At 42.5% G+C, this 14,702-nt stretch overlaps 1 protein-coding gene across 8 annotated transcripts in view; it reads right to left on the reverse strand.

Annotated features, from left to right (window-relative positions):
- Positions 1 to 14,702, reverse strand: part of LOC310698004 (connector enhancer of kinase suppressor of ras 2-like) — a 314,798-nt gene that overhangs the window by 88,141 nt on the left and 211,955 nt on the right. For all 8 annotated transcript variants that reach the window (XM_083484631.1, XM_083484632.1, XM_083484630.1 and 5 more), the window contains 2 exons: positions 6,597 to 6,683; positions 5,107 to 5,360 (listed from right to left, as the gene is read on the reverse strand). In XM_083484631.1, the coding sequence (XP_083340757.1) occupies positions 5,107 to 5,360; positions 6,597 to 6,683 (341 nt within the window). The remainder of the gene's footprint in view (positions 1 to 5,106; positions 5,361 to 6,596; positions 6,684 to 14,702) is intronic.

Consider the following 14,702-nt stretch of genomic DNA (forward strand, 5'->3'; position numbering starts at 1 on the left):
CAGCACTGATGATAATGATGATGAGGATTCTTCATGCTGCTTTTGTCCAGATGGCAATAATGGGATAACTTTAGGGAAACATCCCATTTAATAAAGTTGAGTGATGTTTGGATAGTCCAGTAAAAATCCACCACTAATGCACTATTTTGTCAATCACATGTTGCAGATTAAGCCCACAAAAAGGAGTCCTAAATGAGTTTAAAATATAGCTTCCCTCCAAAATATCTGGGAGGCCATTGGATACTGTGGACTTTCTTTGAGAAATGGGTTTCTGGGGGCATGTCAAAAAGGTATTGGGGAGCTGCTAGATCCATCCAATTTCCTAAACTTACTTCCAAAGTGAAATGGAAACTTTGCCAGTCCTGGAGATGCTATTTCTCCTTCCACTGGATCCAATGGGAGGAGATAATTTTAAAAAGAAAGAAAGAAAAGGAATTGGTGAGGGACGCAAAGGTAAAAAGCCACCTTTACTTTCTGCTTTAGTCAGAACAAGCCTGGTGGGGCTTTGGGAGTAGCAGTCCCTCCACCACAGGCTTTCCCTATACCCAGCCAACAGAGAATTGCTTTGTAAAACAGACTAGAACAATAGCTAGCAGTACAATCCTATAATATCTACTTGAAAGTCAGTCTTACTTAAGTAAGTGAGACTGCTCAATGCGTATTTTGCAGAGTTTTAGGCAACAGTCTAAGATAGTTTTATTCACCCAGGCTTTTAGACTGCAGCCCTATGTTACAACTTAAAGTTGCTACCTAAAACTCAACAAAGTAGGCACCTGGGTACAGTTGGCCCAAGACGTTTGGTGCCTGAGGGCTAGGCATGTAAGAAGGCATCGTTTTCCATTCCACTCTGCATTTGTTGCATGCAGCACTATTCCATTCCGCTGCAGTTCATGTTTTGCTACAAAAAACAGCAACACGTTGCTGTCAACTGTGGCAAAATTACATAATCCACGCAATTAATTACGTAAATCACATTTTCATTGTGTTAGTCCACCCATTCATTCCAATGCAAAGGAAACACAATGCATAAGGCGTGGAAGACATAATCAATTACATATTGTTTGCAGACTGAAGGCAACAACAATGGGGAATACCAATTGTATTCATGGGATTGATTTTTTTTTTTTAAATCCTGGGAACAGGACAAATAAGCACTGGCAATTTCCACTCCATTTCTGTTTCATTCTGAATTCTCAGATATCCCTGCCTAAGGCAGACAAGAGGTTCCATCCCATTCCATATTTAGCAAAATGGCCTGGCAGTTCAATCTTACTTCAGCATTGCCAATAGGACAATAGTTGTCTGCTGCATCTGAAATTTCCTCTTCTACACTATACAGCTACTAAAGGTGCAGAAACCCTGTCATCTTTTGTGCCTGACCAACCTAATTATAATCGTTTCAGGCAAGAGGAACCACCAATGATTAGATCTTCAATCCATAACCATATGAGAAAGTTATCCAAAGGGAGGAAAACAGACTGTGAGAGACACCACAGTCTCTTAAGGAGAAAGTTAACTACAGTGAAAGTTGGTGCACACTGGGGACTGGTAGAGCAGAAAGGCCAGAAGGAAGGGGAGCTAGAGCAAATGGCCAGAGAAGCTAGAGACTATGATAGGGAGAAGCAACAACTAACTCTGGTTTTCCATCTTCCCTGCTGAATTCTAAAATGGTGAAATAGACTAAGGAGGATGGTGACAACCAGTGCCATTCTGTAGACTGGTTGTAAAAAGGAGGTAGGCAGGGAGGTTGGCTGGCTACAGGCAAACTAAGTTGGCAGGGCAAACTTGGCCTAATGAATCAGTCTCTACTATACAGGGGTATTTTACTGGCTATGTCTCTCTGCTGGTAGAAGTGAGTGTCATTGCCTTCCTACTCCCATCATGGGCTTCCCAGAATAATCCTTCTGACCACTGTGTGAAACAGAATGGTGGAACAGACTGATCCAGCAACACTGTTGACATTTACTTATGGAGTATTTTATGTGTGGGAGCATTAGAAGATTTGATTATATTCCAACTATACTTTGGAGCATCACGAGAGGCTCCTGCTGTATGAACCCAGTATCAGAGGAAGAAGCCAACCAACCAAGTGCCTGCAATTCTGGGGAAAGGAGGGGTGTGGCCCTCCGGATGTTGTTGGGACTACAGCTCCCATCATTCCTGGTAAGCACCCAGGGATGGTTACCCACGCTGTGATGGCTAGATGTGAGGCAAAAGACAAAATGAAATGTGACAAGTGTGATAGCATAGCTGCACACTGCAATAGAAAGTAAAGAAGGAAAATAGGAACCATCATTTTCTGTTGCATATTCATGCACGTAGATATTGTGGTCTTAAAACTAAATGCCTTTTGTTTACTGGGACTAATGAAGTATAACAAAGCTGAATTCTGGCGCATAACAGCTTAATTATGTCTCAGGGGTTATTATTTTGAGTAGCTTCAGGAATGTGTGTGTGTGTGTGCTGTCAGAAATTCACATGCACAGAACACATTCAGTGGAAGTGCTTCAAGGGACGTAAACGGAAATTTTGGTGAAGCAGGTGGAGTTAGTTGAGTGCAGGTGTTTTTTTAGGGGAAGAAATATAAGCCAAAGTAACACACACACACACACACACACACACACACACACACACACAAAATGCACTAGGAATTTTGCTATGGTGACTCTGAAACCTCTGCCCAGGGGTTGGTTAAATTGCCTTATTCTCATAGAAAAAGCTAAGAGTCTCTGGCGGTGGTTGGCTCGGCTGTTTATATCTGAAAAGAGAGCCCAGGATTCTAATGTGGCCTCCACACAACGCACCATGTCTGGGATCTACATTGAGGGTAGAGATGGTGTGTCTCCAGCACATGACAGAAGCTGCATAACCAAGATGCACACCTTTGTCAGCAGGGAATTCCACAAGTCAGTGGCTGCCACAGAGAAAGATCTCTCTCCTAGGCCAACATTCCTCACACTTCTGTGGGCGGAAGAACTACCAAGAGGGCTTCCAGCAGTGGCACATCCAAGTGGAATCCCAGACATGATGGTTAGGAGTCAGCATGCATGGGCAGCTCAAGCTCTCTTCCCCTGCTTGCCACATGCCCAAAGGTTGCGAGAATATGCCTTAAGTCATCTTCAGGAGAATGCTATAAATTTACCCAGTAGCTTTAAAAGAAGGAAGGTGGCCAGTTTTGAACAGGAACCATATGGTAAATTCACAGGAGCTACTGAAATTTATCTACACCTCTCTTCTGGAGTCAGTGTTCAATAACTGTCATGAACTGGCTGGGTGAAGAAGAGTGGTGGGAGGCACCCACCAGGGAACCCCCAGGGAACCCCCAGAAGAAGGCTCAGAGCCAGGGGATTGGTGGGGGGGACACTGAGGAGAGGTCAGAGGCAGAAGATTGGGAGGAGCTTATGGATGCAACATGGTTTAGTGAGCAGGAAGAGCCTGTGACAGGGAGCAGTTCAGGCTGAAGCAGAGGAGGAGGGTCAAGGGACTGCAAAAGAATTCCAGGAGTCTTCCGCTCCTGCTGTGACAAACTCCCCTTCCCCTGGTCTCTGAGAACTTGCAGAGTAATAAGTAGAGCAGAACAGAGGCCAGAGGTGTGCAGTTGCAGTTTGAGATTGCTTAGGAAACAACTGGGAAAGGAGGAGACTTAGAGAGGGCAGAAAGCAGAGACCTTCAGTCATGGCAACGGCTCCATAGGAAGTGTTGATGAGACCACTAGGCTGAGTTGTATGTTCGTTTCTTTGAGTAAACAGTTCACTGACCACATAGATCTGCTTCCTTTATTGATGCCCTGCATCTGACTCCAGCCCTGACAATAGCACAACAGAACACTGAAGCCTGGAATAAGTTACAAGCTTCTTTTCAATCCATGCTTCCTCACTTTCTGACACAGTATGCCAGTTCATTATCACAAGGCTCACCGAAAGGTACTAACCCTTCTACCAACAAGATCGCTGCTATATAAACCCGACACAGAGGCTTCGAAGATTTGTGACACCTTTGGAGCAGTTAAATCAAACTTGTAAATTGCAATGATGAGCTTGAAGCCAGCGTTATGATTTCCCTGTCGCTCTTCCAGTGACATGATTGCCTCATCGCCATGATGGATTGACTGGGTCCTCTTCCCGCATTGCATTTGTATAAATCTATTCCCCCTCCCCCTCTGAGTCTTTTCTGACCCAGAAAGATTATCACAGAGCAAGCAACGGCGAAGGAAACTCCAGCCTTTGTTAGAGATTGTCACTGTTTGCTAAAAATACTCTAGTAAGAGCCAGTGTCTCATTTCAGAGACAATAAAACAGCACTCCTTCCTCAGGTATACATCCTGCCTGATTTGAGACTTTAAACAACAGCCGAGTTAATATAGTAAGGCAGAAAACACACAGCTGTGCAGGAAACCTTAAGCTACCAAGATCTAGAAAATAATTCTGTTGTGTGTTTTTTAAATGGTGCTCTGGCATGAGCAGGTGCAGAGTCATCTTGGAAGGAGGGAGGGCCAAAGGTTTGGTCACTGTGATGCAGGTCACACCCATATTTAAAGCACATGACTTTCCCCAAAGAATCCTGGAAAATGTAGTTGACCTCTCACAGAGCTACAATTCTCAGCACCTTTTAAAAAACAAACTGATGCAACTTCAGCCTAACCAATCTCACAGACCCCTCTGGAGGATAAAATGCGAAGAGATAGCTCCATATATGCTGAGCTGAGCTCATCAGAGAAAGGGTGGGATGCAAACATGACAGTTTATAAGGCCCCCAGTGGGCTACCACATGAATCTGTCTTGAGCCTTAAGATGAGCATCACAGGCCTCACTCTCTGGCTCATCATTAGCAAATATTCAATTGGTAAATATGAGGAACATGGATGCCTTGGTGGTGGTACCACATTTGTGGAACTTTCTCCTCAGGAAGATGTGATAAGCCCAAAGGGTATATATACATATGTATACACATATATACATATACATATACATATACATATACATATACATATACATATACATATACATATACATATACATAGTCATCTCAGGTCCATCTTCTTGGCTCATCCCATCTCGTTGGCACAAACCAATCCACAAAAATCAAATGTACGTTAAGGAATCTTACGTGATAAAGTGGGACAGTGTTGCTCTCAGCTAAGGAGAAATTCAAGGCATCTTGCTGTCCGGATTCAAGCCGTACATTTATAGAAGAGGTCAACATGGATGGGCTTATGGGATAGTTGGGGCTGCCACTGTTCTTGCCCTTTTTCCTTGACCTGCGACCCGTATCCCGCTTGTTGTCCTTCTGAGTCAATGGCTCTTCCTGGATCACCAATATTTTGTCATCACTCAGGTATCGCAGAAGTGAATTCTCAGAGTCTGTTATGGGGTGAAGGAGAAAAAACGAGGAAGAACAAGCTAAAGAAGGTAGCAAGCTTCGGTTCAATGCTGATGGAAACTTTTGTGACCAGGAATGGGGTGGGGATACATAAAGAGAAGCCCCAAGCAGCTTCTTTCTTGATGCCTTTAACGTGACATTTTCAGGGGAACCCACAAGCCACAATGGTTCGCACAACTGCATGTCATTTTTAGACCTGAATGTTTTTTTAAGATGCACAAACACACACACAAAGAGGAAACGAAACACAGCTATTCTATCAGCTCTTCCCAGTCTATTGATCCAAAGAGCCTTCTTTCCCAGAAACAAAAACAATCCTTTTAAAATTACTGTTCTTTGGCACAACAAACCACAGCTCTGTATGGCATGATAACTACAAAATGCACATTCCTTTTGTCCTTTTCCCTGGGGAAATAAATGGAGACATTGTCTCTTTGTTCTTGCATTTATTACACGGGTCCTCCGAAACCACGTCCAAAAAGTCTACAAAATAGAATCACTGCATAGTTTGAACAGAAGTGAAATTCTGAGGTGAATTTAGAGCAGGAGCAGATAATCTGTGGCCCTCCAGATGTTGCTAACAGCGGGCCCCATCAGTTCCCAACCAGCATGGTCAATGATCAGGGATGGTGGCAGTTCTAGTCCAACAATGTCTGGTGTGTCACAGGTTTCCCAACCCTGATTTAGAGGCTCTTGCTTGGATGAAATGTCTGAGGACTTTTGAAGGAAGCAAATGAACTAGATTAGCAAAGGTCATATATATAAACCCGTAACCATGTGCATACCCCTAAACTGTCCCAGAAAAACCAGGACATCCCATTTTTTCTATAAGAGCACAGTGGCCATTCTGGGCACTGTGATCTCGTGCAATTTTGCACTGCGATCTTGCCCCTATAAATCTTGCACTTTTTCAGAGTCGTGATCTCTTGCAAGTCATGTGACTCACATGGGAGTGTGGCCCCGGAAGATGGCAACCCAGTTTTTCGTTGTAACATGTTGGAGGGTATGCATGTGTGCTTATGTGTGTATACACAAACCCCAGAATAATGTTTTTGTAGTTGTAACAGTATTTCCTGCTCTTTACCAGCATGGCCCATGGTGGGTTTCAGCACTGTAACATTCAGAATCAAGAACGGTTTAAACAAATAACAGTCACAGCAATAGGTTGGATCCTGAAAATCCATATTTCAAGTGCTTGCACTTGTGCATTCACTCACCTCGGCTACCCCTCTTGAACATATTTGGCTCTTTTGATTCTCCTATCCAGCTGTATTCTGTAGGCATAGAAACTGGCCTCAGATCACCTGGGGGGAAAGTGCAAAGGGAAGCCAATCAACATTCTGGAATTCATTAAAAGAAGAATTAGTTAGCACTAGAAAGGCACCGTGCACGTGGAGTTGGCAGGAAAATCTTAGCAATTTGACGCAGTTGACGGTACCTGGTTCTAGTCTCTGGAATGTAATGGAATTGTAAAATAGCAAGTAGCCAGTGGTTCACCTGTTCGCTCCCCTATTCAGAAGGCAAGGCCTGCAGGGAAAAATAAGTTCTCGCTTCCTCTGTAGGACAAATATGGTGAATCTGTGGCCTTCCAAGTGGTGTTGCACTCCATCTCCCATCAGCACCAGTCAGCACAGCCAGTGTTCAGAATTAGCAGCAGTGGTAGTTCAACAACAACTGGAGGGTCGCAGGTTCTCTATTCTTGCTTTAGAATGAGAATATGGCCCAATCTTCAATATCATTTAAAGCAGTATTGCACTACTTTAAAACAGGATGTTTTAACAGTCAATCCTTCTCAATGAACTCTGGGAATTGGAGCGTTCTGAAGGGAACAAGGGTGTCTCCTAACAAGTCTTGGTAACCCTAACTAACTACAGCTCCCTGGATTCTTGGGGAGGGCACGACTGTTTAAAGTGGCATATCCTATATTATCTCTGTTTTGCTTGTTCCTGCGTTCCTTAAAAGCAACATGTAAAGCAAAATATCAGGGGTGATAGAAGCTGACTTTAGGCTGAACCTCAATCCAGTTTCATTCACGTCATGTGTTATTCTTTTAATTTTTGAACTAAAAAAACCCTGTTGTTATTGTTGTTACTATTACTATTATTATTTGTCCTCATTTAATTTCAAGAAGAAAACCCAAGGCAGTTCACAGAAAAATAAAAACCAATGGCAGGAAAAAAGATAAAACAAATTATCAAAATACAGTAACCTGCAATTAAAATGTGTAGTACAATAACTACATTAAAACACCCATAGGTAAAATAAATAATAAATAACCACAACAGTTAAAACAGCAATCAAAGCAGGGTATTCAATCAAGGAGATTGGAGAAATGTTCATCTGAACAGGTGTGTCTTCAATAAATGATGGAATGCCAATATCCAGTGGAGACACCTGTATTTAATCAAGCGGAGCATTCCACAATTTTGGTGGTAATGGTGAAAAAGCCCACCCTTGTGTTACCATGAGCTGATAACCATCAAGCTCTATTGCAAAACTAACCAGGTTCTATTTGTCGAACTTAATGCTGTTACTGGGCAGCGGAGGGATAGACAGTCTTTTGGGTAATCTGGTCCAGAGTTATTGAGAACTCTGTAAGTAAGCGACAGGATATCGTTCAGCCTCCAGATCAGCTGCAACAGAAGCCTCACATTACAATAGTCTGACAATGAGGTCACCAACACACGTTTCACAGTGGCCAATTATACTTGTCCTATTCTGTCCTATGCCTAACCGCTGGGTTAAGAAACAGGCCAACCTTTCTCTGAAGAATCATGGACTCTCTTCCATTGTGATGCTGGATGCTGTAGAATGATCTCCAAGACTATATCTAAGTTGATTTGAAACATAGATCTAAAACTGATGTTTTATTCATACAAAACTTTCAAGTGTGCCCTGTCATCACACCGGCTGTGTATTTCAACACTTTTAATTCTCAACCGAGAAAGCAAAGGGAAGCTGGAGAAGTGGCAGCATTAAGGGAGAAGCAGTTCTGTAAAACTGGCTATGTGGGATCATATTTCTGACATTGTCAGTGCACATTATCATCAACACATAAAAACCACCCTCCAGTTCATGAGTCAACTCTCATCTGAAACACACAGCCGATACACACACACACACACACACACACACACACAGCACCTTAGCAAATGTCAGCCTGGCTCTGGTTTTGTGGCTTGTTCGCTTGAGACACTCGGGTTATTTTCTGAAACATTAGACATTGACCAATCTTCCAGCTCCCAAAATAAACCCAGAGCTGGAGGAAAAAAATACTGAACAAAATCAAGAATTTCTTTTCTCTTTTCTTCCACTCCAATAGCTCATTTCCTCAATTTTGCGCTCTCTCTCTCTCTCTGTGTGTGTGTGTGTGTGTGTAAGGAGAAAGCAACACACACATACACACCAACAAAGATTCAATGCGCAGCTACACAGATGGATAAATGAAGCTTGCTGTTTACTGATTTGTGACACATATTCACCGATTCTTCCGCCTGCTAAATGAGATGCCATTAATTCAGAATGTCATTACATGCTTTGAAGAGGCCAGGTTGCACCCCACTCCCCGATTACAATCTTGCAGAATATGATGAAAGCAATTAGGTTTTTATTTATCTTGTTGCCTTATTACTATGAACTTTGCAATAATCAGTTATATATTAGAACAGAGAGGCGGTGGCAGCCGGGGGGGGGGGAGATGGGGGAAGCACAAGACTCAGAAGCATACCATCTGCATTCCAGAATCTTCATATCACTAAATGTACAATGTGGTTTGTGTACTTGGAGCTAGACCATAGCTCAATAGTTGAATGCAGAAGGTCTTCGCTTCAGCCTTCAGCATCTTCAAGGGCCAGGGAAAGACTCCTGGTTGAAACCCTGGCAAGCCCACTGCCAATCTGTGCAGACCATACTCAATTAGATGGACCAATGCTCTGACTCAATATAGGACAGCTTTTTATGGTCCTACCTACCTGCATATAGCTGTGCTTCATTTGTTCCAAAAGATCAACATATCAACTTTCCCTTTTCAAATACCAAACCCTCTCCCACCTGCTTCCCGCAAGCATTTTAAAGAGAAATGTGTATGCCCTTCATACCGTATATGTTAAAAATCCCCATTATCTTAGCAGATAATCTTTGTTCCTGAACTGTGGTATCACATGCCCAGAACTATTGTTTACAAGGCACACGCAAAATTTTCACAAGAGCAGAATTTTCAGAATTGTTATTTGATGTGTTCAACCTGGTGATAGTGACAGATGAGTGCTCCCTGGCTCGTAATAGATTCAGGTTTTCTGAGCTTTCTAAGAGGTGTCTAGGGAAAAGTTTGAGTCATTCTAAATAGGTTTTCTTCCTCAGAACCCTAAATCACAAAGCAAATATGGGGAGTTCAACCAAATTTCCTTGCTACTTGAGCAAACCTACTCTTGTAGGTGAGGAGAAAACCTATGCTTGAGAGCAGGACTGGGAAACTCTGGCGCATGTGCTAAATGTGGCCCCTGGTCTTCTCTTTCTGGCCCTTGGGACTCTCCCAAAGCTAAGCCTCCTTCTCAGGCCACACCCCTCACTGGTCTTACTTCACATTATCCAGTTCTTTTGCCTGATGGGAATGCATCCTTGAACTGTAATGATGCCTCTTGCTTAGATGGAGAAATGCAAGTGTAGAAACGTCTTGCTGTGCATGGCTGGACCATAGCCTACTAGAATCACATCTGCTGCCCCACCCACTACTACACACCCATTGAGCCCACCCTATCACTGGTTCCCCACACCCCTTTGCAAAGGTAACTTTGCTTGAGAGAAGGACGAGAAGTGCTGGAGAGATCTACCAGCAACTATTAGCCACAAATAGCTAAATAGGACTTCCAGGTTCAGAAGCAGTATGTCATGGAATACTAATTGTCGGCAGTGACACACCAGGGAAGAGGGCTGTTGCCTTCCTGGGGAAGTGCCCTAGCTCAGCTTTGCACGCAGATGGTCCCAGGTTCAATCCCTGGCATCTCCAGGTAGGGCTGAGAGAGATGCTGCCAGTCAGTGTAGACAGTACTAAGTTAGATGAACCAGAGGTCTGACACAACATGAGACAACTTCTTATGTTCCTGCCTTCTTATGTTCTTGCTAGAAGAACATGGGAGACAGGAATGGATCAGTTTATTTATGGTCGATCCACATTTTGCCTGTGTTCACTCATAATTCAGTCCTGTCTTGTTTACATCCCAATCAACGGATTAGTTCTGGAGGTGCAGATCAGGTCAGTTTGCACTGGGGTGCATAGAAACTGAAGTGACCAGCCATCCCTAGGAAGAAGTAGGATGATGTACAGGATGGACCTTTGACTTTTTGGAGTGCACTTATGAAGATGGATGCATAAATCAACTGAAAGAGAGAGACTAGGGTTAATGTCCAATGTAAATCATACTCTCTGGAATCAATGGGCATAACCTGTTCATTCAGTGGAATTTGCAGTGGAATTTGCTGCCAAGGAGTGTGGTGGAGTCTCCTTTGGAGGTCTTTAAGGAGAGGCTTGACAACCATATGTCAGGAGTGCTCTGATGGTGTTTCCTGCTTGGCAGGGGGTTGGACTCGATAGCCCTTGTGGTCTCTTCCAACTCTATGATTCTATGATTCATTCCTTTGGGTCTATTCTGAGCTGAGCTTAGTTGGACACAACCCCAAACATGCACCTGCTCATTAGCAACTTTCTCCACTAGCTCTAAAAAAGGTAAAGGGACCCCTGACCATTAGGTCCAGCCATGACCGAGTCTGGGGTTGCAGCGCTCATTTCACTTTACTGGCCAAGGGAGCCGGTGTACAGCTTCTGGGTCATGTGCCCGGCATGACTAAGCTGCTTCTAGCGAACCAGAGCAGCACATGGAAATGCCATTTACCTTCCCGCCGGAGCGGTTCCTATTTATCTACTTGCACTTTGACGTGCTTTCGAATTGCTAGGTGGGCAGAAGCTGGGACCGAGCAACGGGAGCTCACCCCGTCGCGGGGATTCGAACCACTGACCTTCTGATCAGCAAGTCCTAGGCTCTGTGATTTAACCCACAGCGCCGCCAATGCAATTTGTCTATACCTGAAATAGCCTCCCACTTGATCTATACTTTTGCTAGCACTTTTGTTACTGAATTAAAAAATCAAGTTGGGAGGGGAGTGGGGAGGATCGGATCATAAACAAATGAAATAGAAATATCAGTTCAAAGAATGACATCATCTGCAATAGGCTGTTTCCTACAAAGCAATATTTCATCCATTACATACTTCCTTTTCCTTTCTTCTCCAACCACCTTTGCTTTGTTATTGTCTCAAGTTACCCCATCTGCATCCCAGGAGACTGCAGGTTGTTTACAGCAACCTCTCTCTCTCTCAATCACTCTCTCTCCTGCTCTGAGCTACCTGTCTGCAAAGCACCTTTGTATGGCACAATATATTAGAATGACAGGAGAGAAACTCTTAATTTGGCAGAACATAAAACACAGCTCTGCACCTTTTCCCCTTGTGCGCCTAGGTCACCCCATGTTCCCATAGCCCAACAGCTATGCCTAAAGTGTTCAAGATGGACGTAAAAACACTCAGGGTCAAGGGTTAAAATTAGGACTGAACAAATAGACACTTTGTTTGCAGCTTTGGGGAGAAACCATCTCATTTCACGGATGTAGCAAATTTCAAAAATGGGGCTGTAAAGCTCACCTTTGTTCTCCTAGGCTCTTCCTAGGCTTATGGCTGCTTTGTTTATTTCCTCAAAATACCTCCAATGATGCTACAGCTTGACATTGTTCCACTCTGAGTGGCATTCTGGGGCAAAAAAATATGATAGCTTCTGTAAATTTTGCCCCCAACCCTGAAATCTGAAAATGGGGAGGCAATTTCTCTGCTCCAAAATTTGGGCTAAATCTGTTGGTATTATTATTATTATTATTATTATTATTATTATTATTATTATTATTATTATTATTATTGAAAGGGTCCTACTACTGCTAATTATAATTATATCCCACCTTTCCTTCAAGGACCCCAAGGAGACATATATGGTACTCCCTTTCTCCATTTTATCCTCACACCAACCGTCTGGTGAGGCTGAGATATAATAACCTTCATCAAGGACATGCAGTGAGCTTCTTGGTTGAGTAGGGATTTGAACCCTGGTTTCCAACAACCTAGTCCCTCATTCTAACCATTACACTACTCTGGTTCCCACTTGAGAAGTTATGGATCCAGAACCGGGGAAACCTAGCCAGATGGACAGGGAAGGAGGAGGGAATGGCTCCATCTGAGAGAGATTTTCTGCAGGCATTGGCTTTTCCACCTGCCTTGCCCAACCCTCCAGCCCTCTTTGGGAGCCTTTTCCAGACCATGGCTTTGAGAACAGCAGAAGCAGGTGGGAAGAAAGGAGTTCAGGGATATTTTTGAAAATTAATTTTATAAGTTGTGTGTCCTTGTTTCTTAATTTGATCCTTTTACATCGTTTTGTATGCTTTGTGGTATTTTATGCATTGTGATTTGCTGTTATATTTACTGATTGTAGATTAGTAATTCTTTATTGTAATTGATAAGTGTAAACTGTTTAATTATTATTTGCTGATGTTTAATTTTACTGTTTACTATTGGATTCTAACGGATTATTGAATATTGGTTTATTTGATATTAGTTGTTTATTTTAAACTTATTATGACTTTTATATTGGATCAGATTGTTACTATTAATGTATTATTATCATCATCATCATCATCATCATCATCATCATTATCATTATTATTTGTGTTAGAAGCCATCGAGTGGCGGGGGAAACCCAGCCAAATGTGCAGGGAATAATGATGATAATGATGATTAATAATAATAATAATAATAATAATAATAATAATAATTTTCTATACTGCCCTTCATCCAGGACCAGAGGTGGTTTACAATATAAAAATACAAAAAATGCACATCATAGTAACAAACAAACCACCCCCACCCTGTATTTAAAATGCCATAAATTGTTTAATTAGCCAATGGCCTGAGAGAAGATGAATGTTTTTGCCTGGTGCTTAAAGATATGGTATCCAAACCAATGTGAAATTGACTGTCATGACACTTCCTCCTTGGCCTTCAGACCATAGACATGTCCACTCTCCAAATCTTCCCTGCCAGTAGGTCACAGCTCCTATTTCCCAAGGTCTATGTGAAGATTTCATCCTGACCTAATTCCCTGCTGAAACTTATTCACTTATACAACATCCTATTGCCATTAGAACAGCCATGAACACTCTATGCTGTTATGGAAGCTCAAGCAATGACTGCATGTTGCTTACCAAAAGTTTTCGGGCATGCAGGTGCCTATGAAACATTATTAAAACGATGTGGTTGGGCTGCAGCAGAAACACATTGCATTAATGTTATAGGTGAAATGACCCTGCAATTTTTAAGAAAGCAGCTTTCAGCTGCTAATATATTTTCCTTCAAAGAGATGCCGCAGACCAAATGTGAAGATCAGAAGAAAATCCAAACGCTACTGGAACCCAGCTCTAGTATAATGTAGCTGGTGTCTTAGCTAGAAGTCATTGTTCACTCAGACTTTATGAAAGCAAGCCAAATCCACCTTATTGGCTCACTTTCTTTTTTTTAAAAGGCAAAGCCATTCCATCTTCGCTTTGATCCTATTATTAAGGCAAAATGCCAACGAGATTTTTGTGGCTCAGGGAAAAAGCAGAGAATGAAGATGGTAGTTGTATTAAGTCCTACTTAAGTTCTGCTCTCTAGTGTCAATCGAATAACACATCTCAGCCAAGTGCTGATTTGTACGCAATAAGGAGAGAAAATCACCCACATGTAATAAAACTCCTTTACGGATTCATATTTCCCTCCAGTTAGGGTTTCCAGCAGCCAGACTCTTAATTCCTTATCTTTTACACCTCCTCAGCTGTTCCAAACCCAACTCTGTGCTTCAAGGGCTCCTCCTAAGTTGTGGCCGTGACCCTGGAATACAGCAGCAACCAGAGCATTGGATCTGCAAGCACTTCCCCCAAATGTTTTGTATATTGTATTGTATTGCATTGTTTTTGTATGTTTGCATTGTTGTATGTTATATTCAACAATAAACACATTTCTAAGTTCCCCCCCTAACATATGCAGTTTTATGTACATTTTTTGCTTGGAGAATTGCATGACAAAGATAGGAAAAAGTGTGACTGTATTTTGATCTGCATATTGTTTTGGGAAGAGCAAATTAGGTAGGTTCTCATTAAAATGCAAACTGACTCAAATTTCTCCCTAATACCTAGGTATGTGATAACTTCTATGTGTTTCCACATATGCACAAAACCTCCTCCTTTCCATCT

The sequence above is a fragment of the Podarcis liolepis genome (genome assembly GCF_965112155.1).
Source record: "Podarcis liolepis genome assembly, chromosome: Z".
In the NCBI taxonomy this organism is placed as follows: domain Eukaryota; kingdom Metazoa; phylum Chordata; class Lepidosauria; order Squamata; family Lacertidae; genus Podarcis; species Podarcis liolepis.